We start from the raw sequence: 15,499 nt of genomic DNA, 5'->3' as shown, positions 1-15,499 counted from the left end.
AATGCAAAATAAACGGAGCCTGCTCATTTGCTGCATGTCTTGAATTACATGCAAGAAAGGAAACAATTTATCGAACACAAAAAATTATCTAAACGAACATAACCTCCTAGTCGTTGGAATAATTTCTCGCTATTGTAATTGCATACTAAGACGAGATTTTATATAGACACTCTTGCTTTAAAACTATTTTTTTTAACATAATAAACCATTTTCCTTGTAAAACAAATGATGTAAACATATAATCAGATTTTTAAAAACTCTAGTGAGAGTTCAATTTACCAGCTGTATTCACCCTTTCTGTGATATGGGTATTAAACGTGCTTTCAAAAATCGGAAAATCCATTTTTTCCCTCTTTGGCCTCTGCTGAAGATTCTCCATCCCGCAGTTCCGCTTAGTTAACCTCGTTTTATCCCTCCGGTTCTTGAATATAAACTGAAGTTGTTTCTTTAAAAAAAAATGTATGTATATACCGTTTTCTAATTACAGTGGCCGAAGGCAGAATGTGAAAATCCAGCTACAGATGTCCATCCACAATTCTCGGGGTCCGACTCTTAAAAGCACAAGAATTGCGTTTGGACAATCAATAGCGAGAATTTCTCTTTTTTTTTCCCGGAGGCAGCATTTTGTCTTCGATGAAAACACACACACGTACATTTTTAAGCAGATTTGCTGACAAACGCACTCTCCGCCAATTTGCATCTCTTCTGGTTGTGATCCAGTAATGCTGGAAACACGAGAATCAAATCGCACAACGTTTTCCAGAGAAACTGCGGGCAATTTATAGACATAACGGCTCGGCTAGATGGGCACTTGCCGGTTTTGCTTATCGTGATAAGGGCCGCATTATTTTGGCCACCATTTTCGCGTTAACACAGAATGATGTCGTTCAAGCAAGCACAAGCATTTAAAAAATAATACGAAATCTTCCTTCTAAAGATAGAAAAAAAGAAATTGGAATCTCACTTTTACCTTTGAAATCTAACAAGCCATGGTTGCAGCAATCGTGTAGGTACGCACATCATACACATATAAAAAGACCTGTAAAGGATTATGAGGGAGGCGGGGGAAGGTTCTCCCTTATTCCCTCTTGTTTAAAGCATCGGTATTCCCGCTGTTGTGACTCACCCCTCCAACTAAGGTGACATTTCAGACTCGTGGTACTTAAACTCCGTTGGAGGATGTGCATTTCGCACCGCGTTTGCTTGCTCAGTTAGTGTGAAACGGGGCTGCTTCTGAGCGTTCCGTCTTCTTCCTCAACCACGACCCCACCACCCTCCCACCCCCCCCCCTCCACCGCCGTCGAACAATAAATGTACAGTGACCAAAGGGGAGAAAGAGCGAAAAAAGACGATTGTCTTCAATTGGCACTGCATTTGAATAACGCCACGGGGTGATAAATGGCCATTGTGACCGAAGTAATGAATCTGTGCAGTCTCTATAGCAGAGAACGGCAGCTGGGAAATATCCAGGCTCTTCTTAAAGCAAACGCCATTGGGGGAAAAAAAAACCTTTATATAAGGTTCGAAGCTTTATTTAATATATGTAATACGTAAACAAAATGCACAACTATATCACGCGCAAATTATTTGTTTCTAAGTTAATAGCAGGTGTTTTCTCTCTGTTATATATCAAGTAAGCAGTTTGGCTTTTACCGAGGACCACGTGCATATCTATTTATAAATATCCCAATATTATATATAGTGCACTTTTACAACGCATTCTGTGTGAGCCATGTAAATCACTTTGGGCCCAGTGCATTTGCGGCTGTGCGGGGGTGCGGTACACACAACTAACAGCTGGACATCCGCTACATTCTCAGTTCATTACGGCTGTATTCGTTGCTAACCTCGTCGCTCGGAGGCAAATACTTAACTGTTTTGTTCTAACTTTTATTTAGCCACCAGGCGTCAGACTTCAGCCTGAGGACTCATTTCTTGACATGTTCCCTGACATTTACTGTAAACATGTATGTTGTTATTTATCAGTGTTTATTTCAGGGTACTCCACAGGCCTTAGTTGTCTATTATCCAAGTTGTTTTTTGTTCTCCTTAAAACAACTTCCAAACAACTTTATTTTGGCGGCTCCGCGCCAACCCAGTCAGTCATCTTTTCTCTAATATATGATTGGCCCCGGGTTATACGTTTAGCAGTGTGATATACGAATGATTCATTTAAGTTATGAGTTCATATAAATGTTAATTATTTCATATTAAAACAAGAAACGTACAACTGTCCGTTTCCATCCCGTTTTTCCGCCTATCTCCGCTTTGCCTGTGTGTGTGCGTGTGTTTAGATATATTTTGGAAAGGAAGATTTCTTGGCTCACTCGCACAAGTTGCCCAGCAACAGCAAATCAAAAGGGACAAATGTAACCAATCAGAAGATAAAGAATAAGATTTTCTTGACGTCTGACCCTTTTAAGCGAGAGGAACAAAAATCCCCGCAGTTATAAAGTGCCCCGCTGCGCGCTCTGTTCCTGGGCCCTCAGTCTAACTTTAAATGGAACCGATAGTGGAATTTACAGGTGCAAATCTCCATTCCCTCAACGCAAAACAAAATGAGAATCTGGCTTAGGGTCTACCAGGGCCTCTTCGCCCCTCCGTCCATAATGCTTGATACAATTAACCACTCCAACCCACTTTCTTTGCAACACCACAAAAATTTCCCCTTCAAGCAATGTAATGTTTTAAAAAGAGGAACTCGTCAGTTTTTTGTTCTGACTAGGGGCGACGGAGTTTGAATTGTTGATTTTGTCTTTTTTTGGAGTCAGAATATGCATAGAGAGTTTGTCACAACACCAGTTACTAATTTATAATAAATTACAATGTATGTGTGGTAAATGGTTGCAGCCGCTTCAACATAAAATGGATCCTTTCAGATGTATTCTGTAGAGGAGTTCTCCTGACCAGAAATCTGTGGTCATTTTCCAATGTACACTTCTGTACCCATTTTCCATTTCCACATTTGACCTGCTGGTTCGAAGTCAATTCTTCGTACGAACCTTTCTGAAAATAATTTCTCCTTCCCGACGAACGGGACATTAAATATTGCGATTTATCCGTTAAGCCAGACGACGTCTGAAGCGAACAACTTTTGGGCAACCAGCAAACACTCGACAGCTCAGGCGGCGCTTGTGGGAAAAAGAACCAGAATTAATATTCAGGTCGAAGACTGTTCCTCAAAACGAAATCCGTTTTTGTTTCAGATTTCCAGCATCTGCCGTTATTATTTTCGAATTTTCGATGAAGTTTTCATGAGTCCGCCAGTTGTAGTTTGTTCCACGTTCGTCCAATTCTTTCGTTAATCACAGTTTGGGAGATTCCTTGTATTACAATTGAGATCCTTTCAGAACACGGCGAATCTAAGTTAATTTAACAATTCCTCGCGCAGACGGCGGAGCAGCTGCTTACCTACCTGAATTGCTGTCGCTTTGTCCGGCTTGTCATTTTGATTCGTTTTACGGGCCAACGCTTATTAACGCCAACGCAGAACAAAATTTACCCCGCCGCATAGTGCGGTGTGCTGGGGTGTTGGATAAAGACGACTGTAAAACAGATTAAAAAAAAACAACAAAACGATTTAAACTGAACAGGGTAAAAACCAAGGTCTCTTGACATGACCTATAGGCAATTTTTGGTCAATTTCCCCAGCGGGTTTCACCTTTGAAGTGATTATGTAAGCTTTTCAAAAGATTTCAGTAGTTCAACGAATATAAATTACAACGACTATCAAATTTAATCTATCTATTGTCGATGGACCCAGAGAGATGGGGTTTAAAATGATGAAGAGGCGGGGCATTTGAGTTATAAATAATTCAGATGAAATCTCTCCCCTGTACCTTCCTCCCCCACCACCTCCCTTTTGACCAAGCTTTTGGTTTTCTGACGTAACAGTTCTTCGCGTGATAGGATGTCAAAATCTGTTTTGAGATCTTCTTGTGAAACTCCCCGGGACATTTTAATGGCAGCAAAGGTTCTGCGCACATGTCGATCTTTGCTCTTAGTTACAATATTGCGGAGCCCTTAGTGAGGGAGTAAGGTTAGTTAAGGGGTCTGAATAAACGGGGTTGTGAGCTGAGATATGCTGTCGCCTCGAGGTGTAGAGGAACCAGGCAAAGAGGCGGGAGAAGGACAATTGCCCTCATGGGGCAAACGTCCAATCTGCCTGGTGGACGCTGCGATCTCTGCATATTTTCTCTGACAGTTCCTCATTTCTGATGTTCCAGTCCACAAGTGAGAGGGCCGCTGATCATTGGCGGCGTCTCCCTCTCGTGGGCAAATCTTGCACAACCATTGACACATGTTAGCTTTACCGTGCAGGGCCACAGGTGAGAATAGGCCAGGGTTTCCACAACTGGTTTATGAAGCAGCCTCCTTTCTGACTGTGTTACTATTGGAAAATGTAAACGCATACATTGTATTTTCTATGTATTACCGTATTTACAATATTTACTCAACAGTATTTCAGTATTCACTCAAATGCACACATTATATTTTCTATATTTACTATGTAAGCACTGCTAGCTGAATAGAGGGTATTCACTATGTAGCCATGACTTTTGACCTAATCACTATTAATTCATGAAGAGAACTAGAATGAAACTAAGTAGGAAGATAACGGTGGCGAGTAAGGTAATGAAATATGTGGCAGTATGTCAAAACAAGACCAATTAAGAAATAACTGTGGTTAGGGATGAGGGGACACCTGGTCTAAAAAGTAAACTAGGACATAGTTAAATTGGGATGATATGTGATCACAGGCCGTCTGGATATGATAATGTAGCTAAGATAGGAGATTGCTATAAAAAATGCTGTGTACAAGCCTCGATGGGCAGTCAGCTACTAGCTTTCTGATTGCCTCAGCTTTGATTTGCAAATTAAAGTTTAAAACGTCTTGAAGGATTTTCTGCGTCTCCTTGTTGTTTGTAAGAAACGAGAAACCACGACAAAATTGGCATCACGAACAGTATTCGGATAGAGACCCGTGAGGAAGGGAACGGCAGATTGGGACGCTTCCCGGTCCCTCGGGGACCCTCACGGGGCTAACAGAATTAAGGGTGCACCCAAAGAAAAAAGTGAGCGCTTTTTGCGATAATTCGGACTAAGAATTCTGTTGGTTTTGGGGGGACTCGGGGACTCAGAAGTGTGAAGCAACTGCCGAAAGGTCTCTCCGATCCAAAGAATCTGGCAGAATCGGGGATAAAAGGAGGCTCAGAGGATTAATCAAGAACACTGCAGTGGGGGTAAGTACGAATAAAGTAATAATAAGTTAAGTAAGAAAATTCCACGTGGTGTTGGTAAGTCCCTGTGGATACCGCTTCGCACGAAACGAAGGTCTGAACAGGCAGGGAAGGAGAATTAAAAATCCTCGTGAATACCGCCTTAAGAAGTGTAAGGGTCTGCATAGGCGAGGTGCAAATTAAAAATCCTCGTGAATACCGCCTTAAGAAATGTAAGGGTCTGCATAGGCGACGTGCAAATTAAAAATCCTCGTGAATACCGCCTTAAGAAGTGTAAGGGTCTGCATAGGCGAGGTGTAAAAGGTTCTATGGATACCGCCCTAAGTAGGGGTCTGCACGGGCAGAACGTAGTAAGAGACAAAGATAGTTTGATAGAGAATTCAGACGCTGGTGAGATAAACCATAAGGCTAGGCATAGAAATAGAGTTAGAAAAATAGTACTATTAAATAGGCAAGTAGTGAGATTCTAAAAATACCATAATAGAAAAAGGAAAAAGAGAGCAACATGACAGAGACAGGAACAGCAGTAGAAATATTGAGCAGAAAATTCCCGGTGTGTCAAGGTAAGATCGTGGAAATTTCAGAAAAATGGGAAAAGAAGAACTAAAGAACTGGTCACGAAATGGCCAAGAGAAGGAACGTTTGATGTAAGGTTATGTGAGGAAATGGAAGCGCTAATTAAAAATCACAAACCCAAAGATAAATCTAAGAAAAGAGAAGGAAAAAGGGAACAAGAAATGGAAGTGTTAAAACTCTTTAGGATGGAGGGAGAAAGATTAAGAAAGACGGGAGGTATATTAATAGTAAGTAAAAAAGACACTGAGAAACGAAACGAACAGTCTGATAAAGAGAAGGAGAAGCATAACAGGGAGCCTGCTTCGGCTCTATACCCAGACCTGAAAGACGTAGAAAAACCTCCTCCCTATTACGAGAGAAAAACCCTTAAGCAGTGTCCGATGATAACAGGAAGAGTGGATCTAAATGGAGAAATTAAAGTCTGGGATACCGAGGAGGAACTACGGAAGGTAATAGAAGAAGACAGGGCAAAGATAGAACAGGAGAAAAGGGAAATAGAAGAAGAGATCAAAGGGTTACAGGAATTAAAAGCGAAAAGGGATGAAGAGAAATCTTTGTTATATGGGCACGGAACTGAACAGGCCAGAGCAGAAGGAGACTTGTCGGGAGAGCAAGAGTTAAGTAGCGAAGGAGAGGGTACGAGAGAATGTAGGCAGAGGATAGAAGACAGGAGCCTTGAAGGGGAAAAAGAGAGAGTGAAAAGGCAGATATTAGAAACAGAGGGAGAGATTAGGGAATTACAGCGGAGACTGAATTTCCAACGAGAGTTTGAGGATTTCGCATGGGCCAAAGCGAATGCTAGCTCAAGGCAGAAAGAAAGAACTCCACGAGGAGGCCAAGGGAGAAAGGAAACCCCGGAAAGAATCATGTGGCAGCCAGTGAAAACGTGCTCAGAAACAGATGGGGAGTCAGGCGAGGAGGAGAGTCAGGAGATGTGGGAAAGGAAAGGGAGAATGATGCCGTTGTTAGTAAAAGGATTGGGACAAGTGCAGTATATTCCTTGGGGATCCCAGGACCTGGAAGGGCTGAAAAACACCCTGCCCAGCCTACATGAGGGTGCAGGGAAGTGGATTAGGGCCTTTGAGGAAGAAACCACGGGACGAATGTTGGCTATAGGAGATTTGAAGGCGCTGCTGATATGGCTGATGGGAACCTCCAAACTACAAGAGTTGATGGAAGCGGCTGGCGTTCAGAATGCGGACAGCACACTGATTGACGGGGCCAGATTTGACACAGTGAGGCAGAGGGTATGGGGGGCCCTCAGGGAGCTCTAGCCACCCAGAATGGACCCCAAAGCCATGAAAGGGGATCCACTGAAAATCCAGTAGCCTACATAGAAAATCAGTTGAAAAGGTGGAGACTGGAAATTGAACAAGAGGTGGAAGGCAACCCGTTTATGACCTGGATGTTCCGAAGTGCTGTTTTGGATGCGATGCCTTCCCAAGTTAAGTCTAAACTTGAGGAAGTGGCCGGACTGATGTCAATGACCCCACAGGAATTCAGGGACCACGTAGCCCATACGGTCGAAAAATATCGAAAAGACAAACGAAAGTTGACTGAGCAGCAAGAAGCAAAGAAAGCTGATACAAACGCAGCTTGAAGAACTTAAAAAGAAGGAAAAAGAAAAAGGCAAGAAGATGCAGCCAGCAATAACCGATTTAAGCACAGCCGTGGAAATGAATGAAATGCCATTATATGGAGGGACCGGTCGTGCCGTAAGACAGAGTCCGGAACACCCCATGCCAATAATAAACGTCTTTGGGGGATCTTTTCCCGCAAATGCCCTATCAGGGACAGAATAAATTTAAACAGCAGCCCAGACAGGACTGGAAATCCCAAGGAAGGGGGCAGAGAGATAACAGGCTAGATAGGTTACCATCTATTCTGTGGTCACAACATGACACGGATGTAGGGAAAATAAGAACAGCTAGTCCGGTAGAAATAAAGCTGAAAAAGGGAGCAGTTCCACCCAGGAGACCACAATATCCCCCGAAACCAGAGGCAGAAGAGGGAATAGCGCCAACGATACAGGGGCTACTGGAGGCAGGAGTACTTAAGGACAGACAGCCCATGTAATACCCCACTGTTACCTGTCCTTAAAGCGGATAAATGTAAATGGAGACTGGTGCATGACTTGCGAGCGGTGAATGAGGTAATGGAGGACTGGCCAGCGGTAGTTCCCAACCCACACACGCTCTTGACTAATGTTCCACCAGAGGCAGACTATTTTTCGGTGATTGATTTGTGTTCGGCATTTTTCAGCGTTCCCCTGGCAGATCAGTGTCAGTATCTATTTGCATTTACATACAGAAACAACCAGTATACCTACACTAGAATGCCTTAAGGATTTAAACATTCACCACACGTATTTAATCAAGTGTTAAAGGCGGACCTAGAGGGCACATCGTTGGAAAGTACATTGATATAGTATGTGGATGATTTGTTGATTTGCTCCTAAAGTGAGGGACAGTGTGAATAGGATACCATAACCCTTTTAGAGAGACTGGCGCATGGAGGGCATAGGGTATCTAGAAAGAAGATGCAATTTTGCAAGCAACAGGTAGAATACCTAGGTAGAGTGATATCCAAGGGAGTGAAGGCGATAGCGCCCGATCAAATTGAGGCTATAACTAAAGCTCCCAAGCCCCAGACAGTGAGACAGATGTTGACGTTTCTGGGACTGACAGGATATAGTTCAGATTGGATTGGGGAATATGCTGAAATTGTAACGCCACTAAGGAAAATAATGAAGGAAGCAGGACATACAAACTTGGGGAGTAATCTACAGTGTGGAAACAGAGAGGTTTTAAAAAGAGCAATGGAGATCCCATACAGCACTGTCAGCAGATTTTAGATCTAATAAAAGCGCTGATGAAACCTAAAGCACTGGCTATAGTAAAATGCCAGGCACATAAAAAAGGAAACGATACAGTAACAAAGGGAAATCAAGCTGCAGATGAAGCAGCCAGGAAAACGTCAGGGTGTACATCCGTTGTCAGCGCACCCCAGGTAAGTCTAGAGCCGGTACCTATGGTAGAGGACCTAGTTGAAATACAGGGAAAGGCAACTTCGCAGACTGGGAGACCGCTTTGCTGAACATCTACGCTCTGTCCGCCAGAGAAAGCAGGATCTCCCAGTGGCCACACATTTTAATTCCACATCCCATTCCCATTCTGACATGTCTATCCATGGCCTCCTCTACTGTAAAGATGAAGCCACACTCAGGTTGGAGGAACAACACCTTATATTCCGTCTGGGTAGCCTCCAACCTGATGGCATGAACATTGACTTCTCTAACTTCCGCTAGGCCCCACCTCCCCCTCGTACCCCATCTGTTACTCATTTTTATGCACACATTCTTTCTCTCACTCTCCTTTTTTTCCCTCTGTCCCTCTGAATATACCTCTTGCCCATCCTCTGGGTCACCCCCCCCCGTCTTTCTTCCCGGACCTCCTGTCCCATGATCCTCTCGTATCCCCTTTTGCCTATCACCTGTCCAGCTCTCGGCTCCATCCCTCCCCCTCCTGTCTTCTCCTATCATTTTGCATCTCCCCCTCCCCCTCCAGCTTTCAAATCCCTTACTCACTCTTCCTTCAGTTAGTCCTGACGAAGGGTCTCGGCCTGAAACGTCGACTGCGCCTCTTCCTATAGATGCTGCTTGGCCTGCTGCGTTCACCAGCAACTTTGATGTGTGTTGTTTGGCAGAACAAACACTGTGGAGACGAAGGGGGCGCCAAGCAAATCCCAGAAGGCCTATGGACCACGGAAGATGGTCTACTGGTAGCTCCCATCCCTTTACTGACTTTCCTGATCTCAGAAGCACATGGGATGGATCATTGTGCAAGGGGGGAAGTAATAGGAAAAATAAAAAAGGATGGATTTTGGTCGCCTTATTTACAGGCTTCAGTAGACCATGTGTTGTCACAGTGCGAGGTATGCGTGCAGAATAATAATCGGAAAGGAATTACAACCCCAATAGGTCATATACCCGTACCTGAAGGGCCATTTAAACACCTAGTGATTGACTATGTAGACATGATAAAAACAATAAGAGGGAAAAGATACATGTTGATGGTAATCGACAGATTCAGCAGATGGGTAGAGGCAGTACCCTCGAAAGATCAAGGGGCAGGAACAGTGGTGAAATTCCTGACAAACGAAGTGATCCCAAGGTTTGGGATACCGACAGAAATTAGCTCAGACAATGGTTCAGCTTTCATTCAAAAAGTGGTTAAGTTAGTTCTGCGAGCACTGAGAATAAAGCAGAGATTTGGATGTGTGTATCACCCTCAGTCGCAGGGTATGGTGGAAAGAATTAACGGGACCTTAAAAACCAAACTAAACAAAATCTGTGCAGATACTAAACTTAATTGGGTCGATGCACTACCATTAGCATTAATGAGTTACCGCATGCAGACTAATCGGATGACGTGTCTAACACCGCATGAAATGCTAACCGGAAGGCCCATGCCAGTGCCCCGGTGGAGAGGCCCATATAAAGGGCCTAGTTTAGAACAACTGGAATTGGAATTAAAACAATGCATGCGGCAATTAACTATGATGCATAAGTCTATTTATGTACAGGAAAAACAGAAAGAGCCAGAGATTGATCAAGGGGAAGGACCAATCGAGCCAGGCGATCAGGTCTACGTGCGAGCGTTTCGAAGAAAGTGGAACGAACCCAGAAGGGAAGAGCCCTTTATAGTAACCAAAGCATCACCCACCGCAGTTCAAGTGGAAGGACGCTCCACCTGGTATCATCTCAATCACTGCACTGGAGCAATCCCGCAGGTACAGTCAGGTGGGCCACCCGAGGTAAGTGGTGAAGAGGAACAAACAGTAGGGGACAGACAAGATGAACAAGAAGCTGACACTGAACCGCAGGAACTTGACCAAGTAATAAGGGAAATTTTTGGTCCTGAGGACAGGCCCGAAGACCCTAAGGATGGGGTTATGGATGGTAGTACTCTTTTAGATAATGGGGACGACTTGGGGGGCGACCAGTCCCGCCCCCCGGGAGGATACACTCAGATACTCTGGTGCAGATTTGCAGACCATTTATTTGGCAGATGTGGCATGGGACTGTTAGGATCCCACAAAACCTGAGAGAAAGGAGTAAGAGGAGCACAATGGTTACCTCCGTACCATGGTACCAGAACATGTGGTACCAATGGGCAAATTATACAGCAGGAATGATGAAGAGACAGAATTGTTATCTATGCTCAAGGGCAAGTCCAGTGCAATATGTAGTCCCCATGCCATACAACTCTTCCACCTGCACGCAATGGCGAAAGGAGCGGAGGGGGCAGTGTGCGCAGCAGTGTCCAAGTATAGTCAAGACCTGCAGTATGGGAATTTGTAGCGGGATAGATCCTTGTTATCGGAAATGTATTGATAACACACCAATGTGCCCTTATTGGTGTATGTTATACCAGGCTTCCTCACAGTATGATCAAAACAAGCTTGCCTCTAACTGTAATTACAGCAGACCGTGGGCTATGAATAAAAGAAGCCAGACACCCACTTTGGGAAAGCTCAAAGTGCAGGAGCATTTGAGTTATGAATGTTTCACACAGACGGGTGATCTCTTGGTTGGACATTTCAGTGGTAACTGTGCTAAGACTTGGGATGTAACCCCAGGACAGAGATACAAGACAGGTACCCCTCTGCCCGATGGTGCACTGGATGCCCAGACCATCCCGTTAGCAGATACCTGGTGGCTCTGTGGGAAGGAGGGAGGTCTGAGATCCACGCTCCCCCTCGGTTGGACAGGTACATGTACACGAGTTATGCTGATTCAAGAAGTTGTAGTATCCCCTGAAGTACAATTTGACGCTCTGAAGCAGCAGATACTGCGACGAAGGAAGAGAAAATATGAACCTGATCCAACAATCCAAATCGACAGTATAGGACAGCTGAGAGGTATACCTAATGAGTTTAAGGCAAGAAATGAGATTGCTGCAGGCTGGGAGGCACTTACTCCTCTAATAGGGGTTAGTAAAAATGTTGAATGGATAAATTATATATATTATAATCAACAGAGATTCATTAACTACACTGATGATGCACTAGAGGCCTTGGGGCAGCAGCTAGATGCAACCAGTAGAGTGGCGTGGCAGAATAGACAGGTACTAGACTGGCTATTGGCAGAGAAAGGAGGAGTTTGTGTAATGCTTGGGGAACAGTGCTGTACTTTTATACCAAATAATGCTAGTCTGGAGGGATCGTTTACCAGAGCAATGAATAAACTGAAAAATTTAAGAAAGGAAGTTAAACAAAATGCAGGGTTTGGACATCAGTTCTTTGACTGGTTAAATAGTAAACTAGGAGGATGGGGAGCATGGCTGACCAAGATTGCAGTAACCATTGGTATTGTATTGCTAAGCTGTGCGGTCATTCTGTGCTGTTTTCTTCCATGCCTCAAGTCGCTTGTAGTGCGTGCTGCAATGAAACGGTTTCCGATGCTCCTGGAAATAGTTGGGTCGAGCCCTATGGAGAAGGAGACACCGATGATGTATTCGTACGGTCTACGAGACATGCAAGACGAACAGGAGAGAGATGAGATATGTGGGGATTAGGCTGTGAAGGTTCCTGAGACTTTTTTCCTGTCTCAGTTACAAAGGGATGGGTTTTTGGCTCAGTGGCCTAGGGAGTTAGGGAGAGAACACTTTGAGTCTTAAGCGCAGGAAACTATAGTTTAACCCAAATTTGGGAGTAAATGCGTGGCTTTATTTGAGCTTTTGTGCATAGACTCTCAGTCCTCTCTCTCTCTTTATGAGACCCTGTGGGTCTCAAAGGGAGGATTATATTGGAAAATGTAAACGCATACATTGTATTTTCTATGTATTACAGTATTTACAATATTTACTCAACAGTATTTCAGTATTCACTCAAATGCACACATTATATTTTCTATATTTACTATGTAACCACTGCTAGCTGAATAGAGGGTATTCACTACGTAGCCATGACTTTTGACCTAATCACTATTAATTCATGAAGAGAACTAGAATGAAACCAAGTAGGAAGATAACGGTGGCTAGTAAGGTAATGAAATATGTGGCAGTATGTCAAAAGAAGACCAATTAAGAAATAACTGTGGTTAGGGATGAGGGGACACCTGGTCTAAAAAGTAAACTAGGACATAATTAAATTGGGGAGTAAAACAATAGTGGAAGGTCAAGAGCGGATGTATTGATGATATGTGATCACAGGCCGTCTGGATATGATAATGTAGCTAAGATAGGAGATTGCTATAAAAAATGCTGTGTACAAGCCTCGATGGGCAGTCAGCTACTAGCTTTCTGATTGTCTCAGCTTTGATTTGCAAATTAAAGTTTAAAACGTCTTGAAGGATTTTCTGCGTCTCCTTGTTGTTTGTAAGAAACGAGAAACCACGACATTACCCACAGCATCACAGTTGGTAGGCATGATTTGCCGCTCAGAGGTACACCTGCCCTGAAGAAATTTAAATCTTCTCCTCGACGGGAGTTCACTGAGGCCCGCTCTCACCGCCCCCCTCCTCTGCTGCTCTCCGACTCTCCGCGACTAGCTTGTACTCTTTCCCCTCCCCTTGATATTCTGGCTTCTTTCCCCCTTCCTTTCCAGTTCCGATGAAGAGCCTCGACCCGAAATGTCGGCTCTTTATTCCTCTCCATAGATGCTGCCTGGCCTGCTGAGTTCCTCTAGCTTTTCGTGCGATAGACATGATGGTCATTAACCGAGTAGAATAAAGACACTAAGAATTGCGGGGCGGCATGGATATGTTGCGGTTCGCCCAGTCGCTAAACAGTGCCAACTTCGCAGGTGGATTCCCGCCTCTGCCTGTAAGGATTTCGTATGTTCTCCCCGTGACGGTGCGGGTTTCCTCCGGGTGCTTCGGTTTCCTCCCCTATTCTAAAGACGTACGGTTGGGGTTAGTGAGTCGTGGGTGTGCTTTGTTAGCGCCGGAAACGTGGCGGCGCTTAGCTGATTTGATTTGACGCAAAACAATGCATTTCACTGTATGTTTCAATGTGCATGTGACAAAAAAATTAATCTTAGAAAAGAAAACGAGAGACGGATCTGTTTGCTTAAATGACACTGCATTGTATCTCGGTCTGGGTCAGGTTGGCATATCTGGAACAGCACATTGGAGCAAAAGTGGATGCTACACAGACAGCACCGCGGGTCAATATTCTAAGTGTAATCTGCACATCTGTAATGACGATCCAATTGTTGTGTAGTTACCAGGTCTGTATGACAGCCTACTTTCCTGAAGATGGTTATGGCATCTCCGAGGTCCTTTGGACTTTAGCTTGAGAAGGGATTGATTGGCAGACAGAGGAAGAGACCCAAGTATGTGCTTGGAGTCTCTCATTCCCCCACTGACTCCAGGGAACATTTCGCCCACGATCGCTCAAAGTGGAGAAGGAATATTGTGGATGGCGTTGAGAAATTTGAATCTACGTTGGAGCGCAGAACTTCAGTGTAAAGTCGAAAGGAGCCCTCCTCCTCACAGACTACCTGCTCTGAGTGGGGCCCCTGTCCCACATCAATACTTCTGTTATAAATTTGAACTTTGAAGTCATCCTCAGTCCTGAGGAACTGCCCATGAAGAAACAGGACGACCAGTATTACTGAGCTCTACATATGTAACATCATTTCTGGTCAAAAGATCTTGAACATCAGCCCTACTGTTACATGATCAACACCTGGTAAAGCAAGGCAGGCAGTAAACACATCGGGAAGAACAGTACTAGTGTTACACACCTGGAGCATCTGAGTGGTTGCCCTGGGGCTGGCTGGAACAACAATCCACGAATACAGCTTGAATGGCAGATCCGGAGCTGTACAGTCAGATCATTGGGGACAGCCGTCCTGGTGCAGGAGAGGCACGTAAGGCTTTGTGATCGAGAAATCCATCATATTCACTCTTCTCCTCATTGATTCTGAGACCATGTGCATAATATAGCAACAACTCAGAGTTAATGGGGAGATTTGCCAACAAAGTGAGCATGTTTACGAATTACTGGCATTAATTAATTTGAACGAATCAGTTGTCAACCACTTTTCAAAGTCATTCAGCATTTACATACGAAACCAACAGCTACACTTTGCAGATAGAGGATCTCGGCAGGTCAGGCAGCATCTATGGAAAGGAATAAAGAGTCGACGTTTGGGACCGAGACTGCAGAATCTCTTGTGTTTACAGTTTGCATATGTTACTATTGATTTTGCCTTTGCTGATTTTCTTCTACCGTGCCACACTTTATTCATACACGAAAAAATACACAGGGGACCAGTTTAACATGGGCAACATTATGGAGTTTGTTCCCAAATGGGTTTGTGATACCTTCAGTAGTGTTCGTCGCGTGTTAGTAATGAAATATTACTGCTTAACGTTGCTTGCCAGCGCCCACCCATTTTTTTTGCATCACTTGTTCTTAAGTTTTGGTTTAGTTTGGGTATGTTTTGTTTTCATTTCTAATAGCGGTCCACAAAATTAGTTATTTTAATTTCTTAAAAAAAGTTCACTCAAGATATCACAGCTTTGAGTCTTTATAACACGCAAACTGGTAATAATAGGAATCACGGACGAATTCAAGGTTTATCTTATTTCTTCCGCCAAATCTTCAATTTATATCATCGCAAAAGCCGTTTGCCTGCGATTTTCTCTATCGGCCTTTGTCACCAATCCCCAC

The 15,499-nt window shown here is 44.0% G+C and overlaps 1 protein-coding gene across 1 annotated transcript in view; it reads left to right on the top strand.

The window, feature by feature from the left end:
* LOC134360082 (procollagen galactosyltransferase 1-like) overlaps positions 1-15,499 on the top strand; it is a 198,020-nt gene that overhangs the window by 60,922 nt on the left and 121,599 nt on the right. Inside the window, exons 6-7 of the mRNA XM_063074163.1 lie at positions 6,135-6,265; positions 10,401-10,570. Coding sequence (XP_062930233.1) covers positions 6,135-6,265; positions 10,401-10,570 — 301 coding nt within the window. The remainder of the gene's footprint in view (positions 1-6,134; positions 6,266-10,400; positions 10,571-15,499) is intronic.

Source organism: Mobula hypostoma, chromosome 21 (genome assembly GCF_963921235.1).
Source record: "Mobula hypostoma chromosome 21, sMobHyp1.1, whole genome shotgun sequence".
NCBI lineage: Eukaryota > Metazoa > Chordata > Chondrichthyes > Myliobatiformes > Myliobatidae > Mobula > Mobula hypostoma.
The sequence above is the reverse complement of the archived record's forward strand: the minus strand, read 5'-3'. Positions and strand labels throughout refer to the sequence as shown.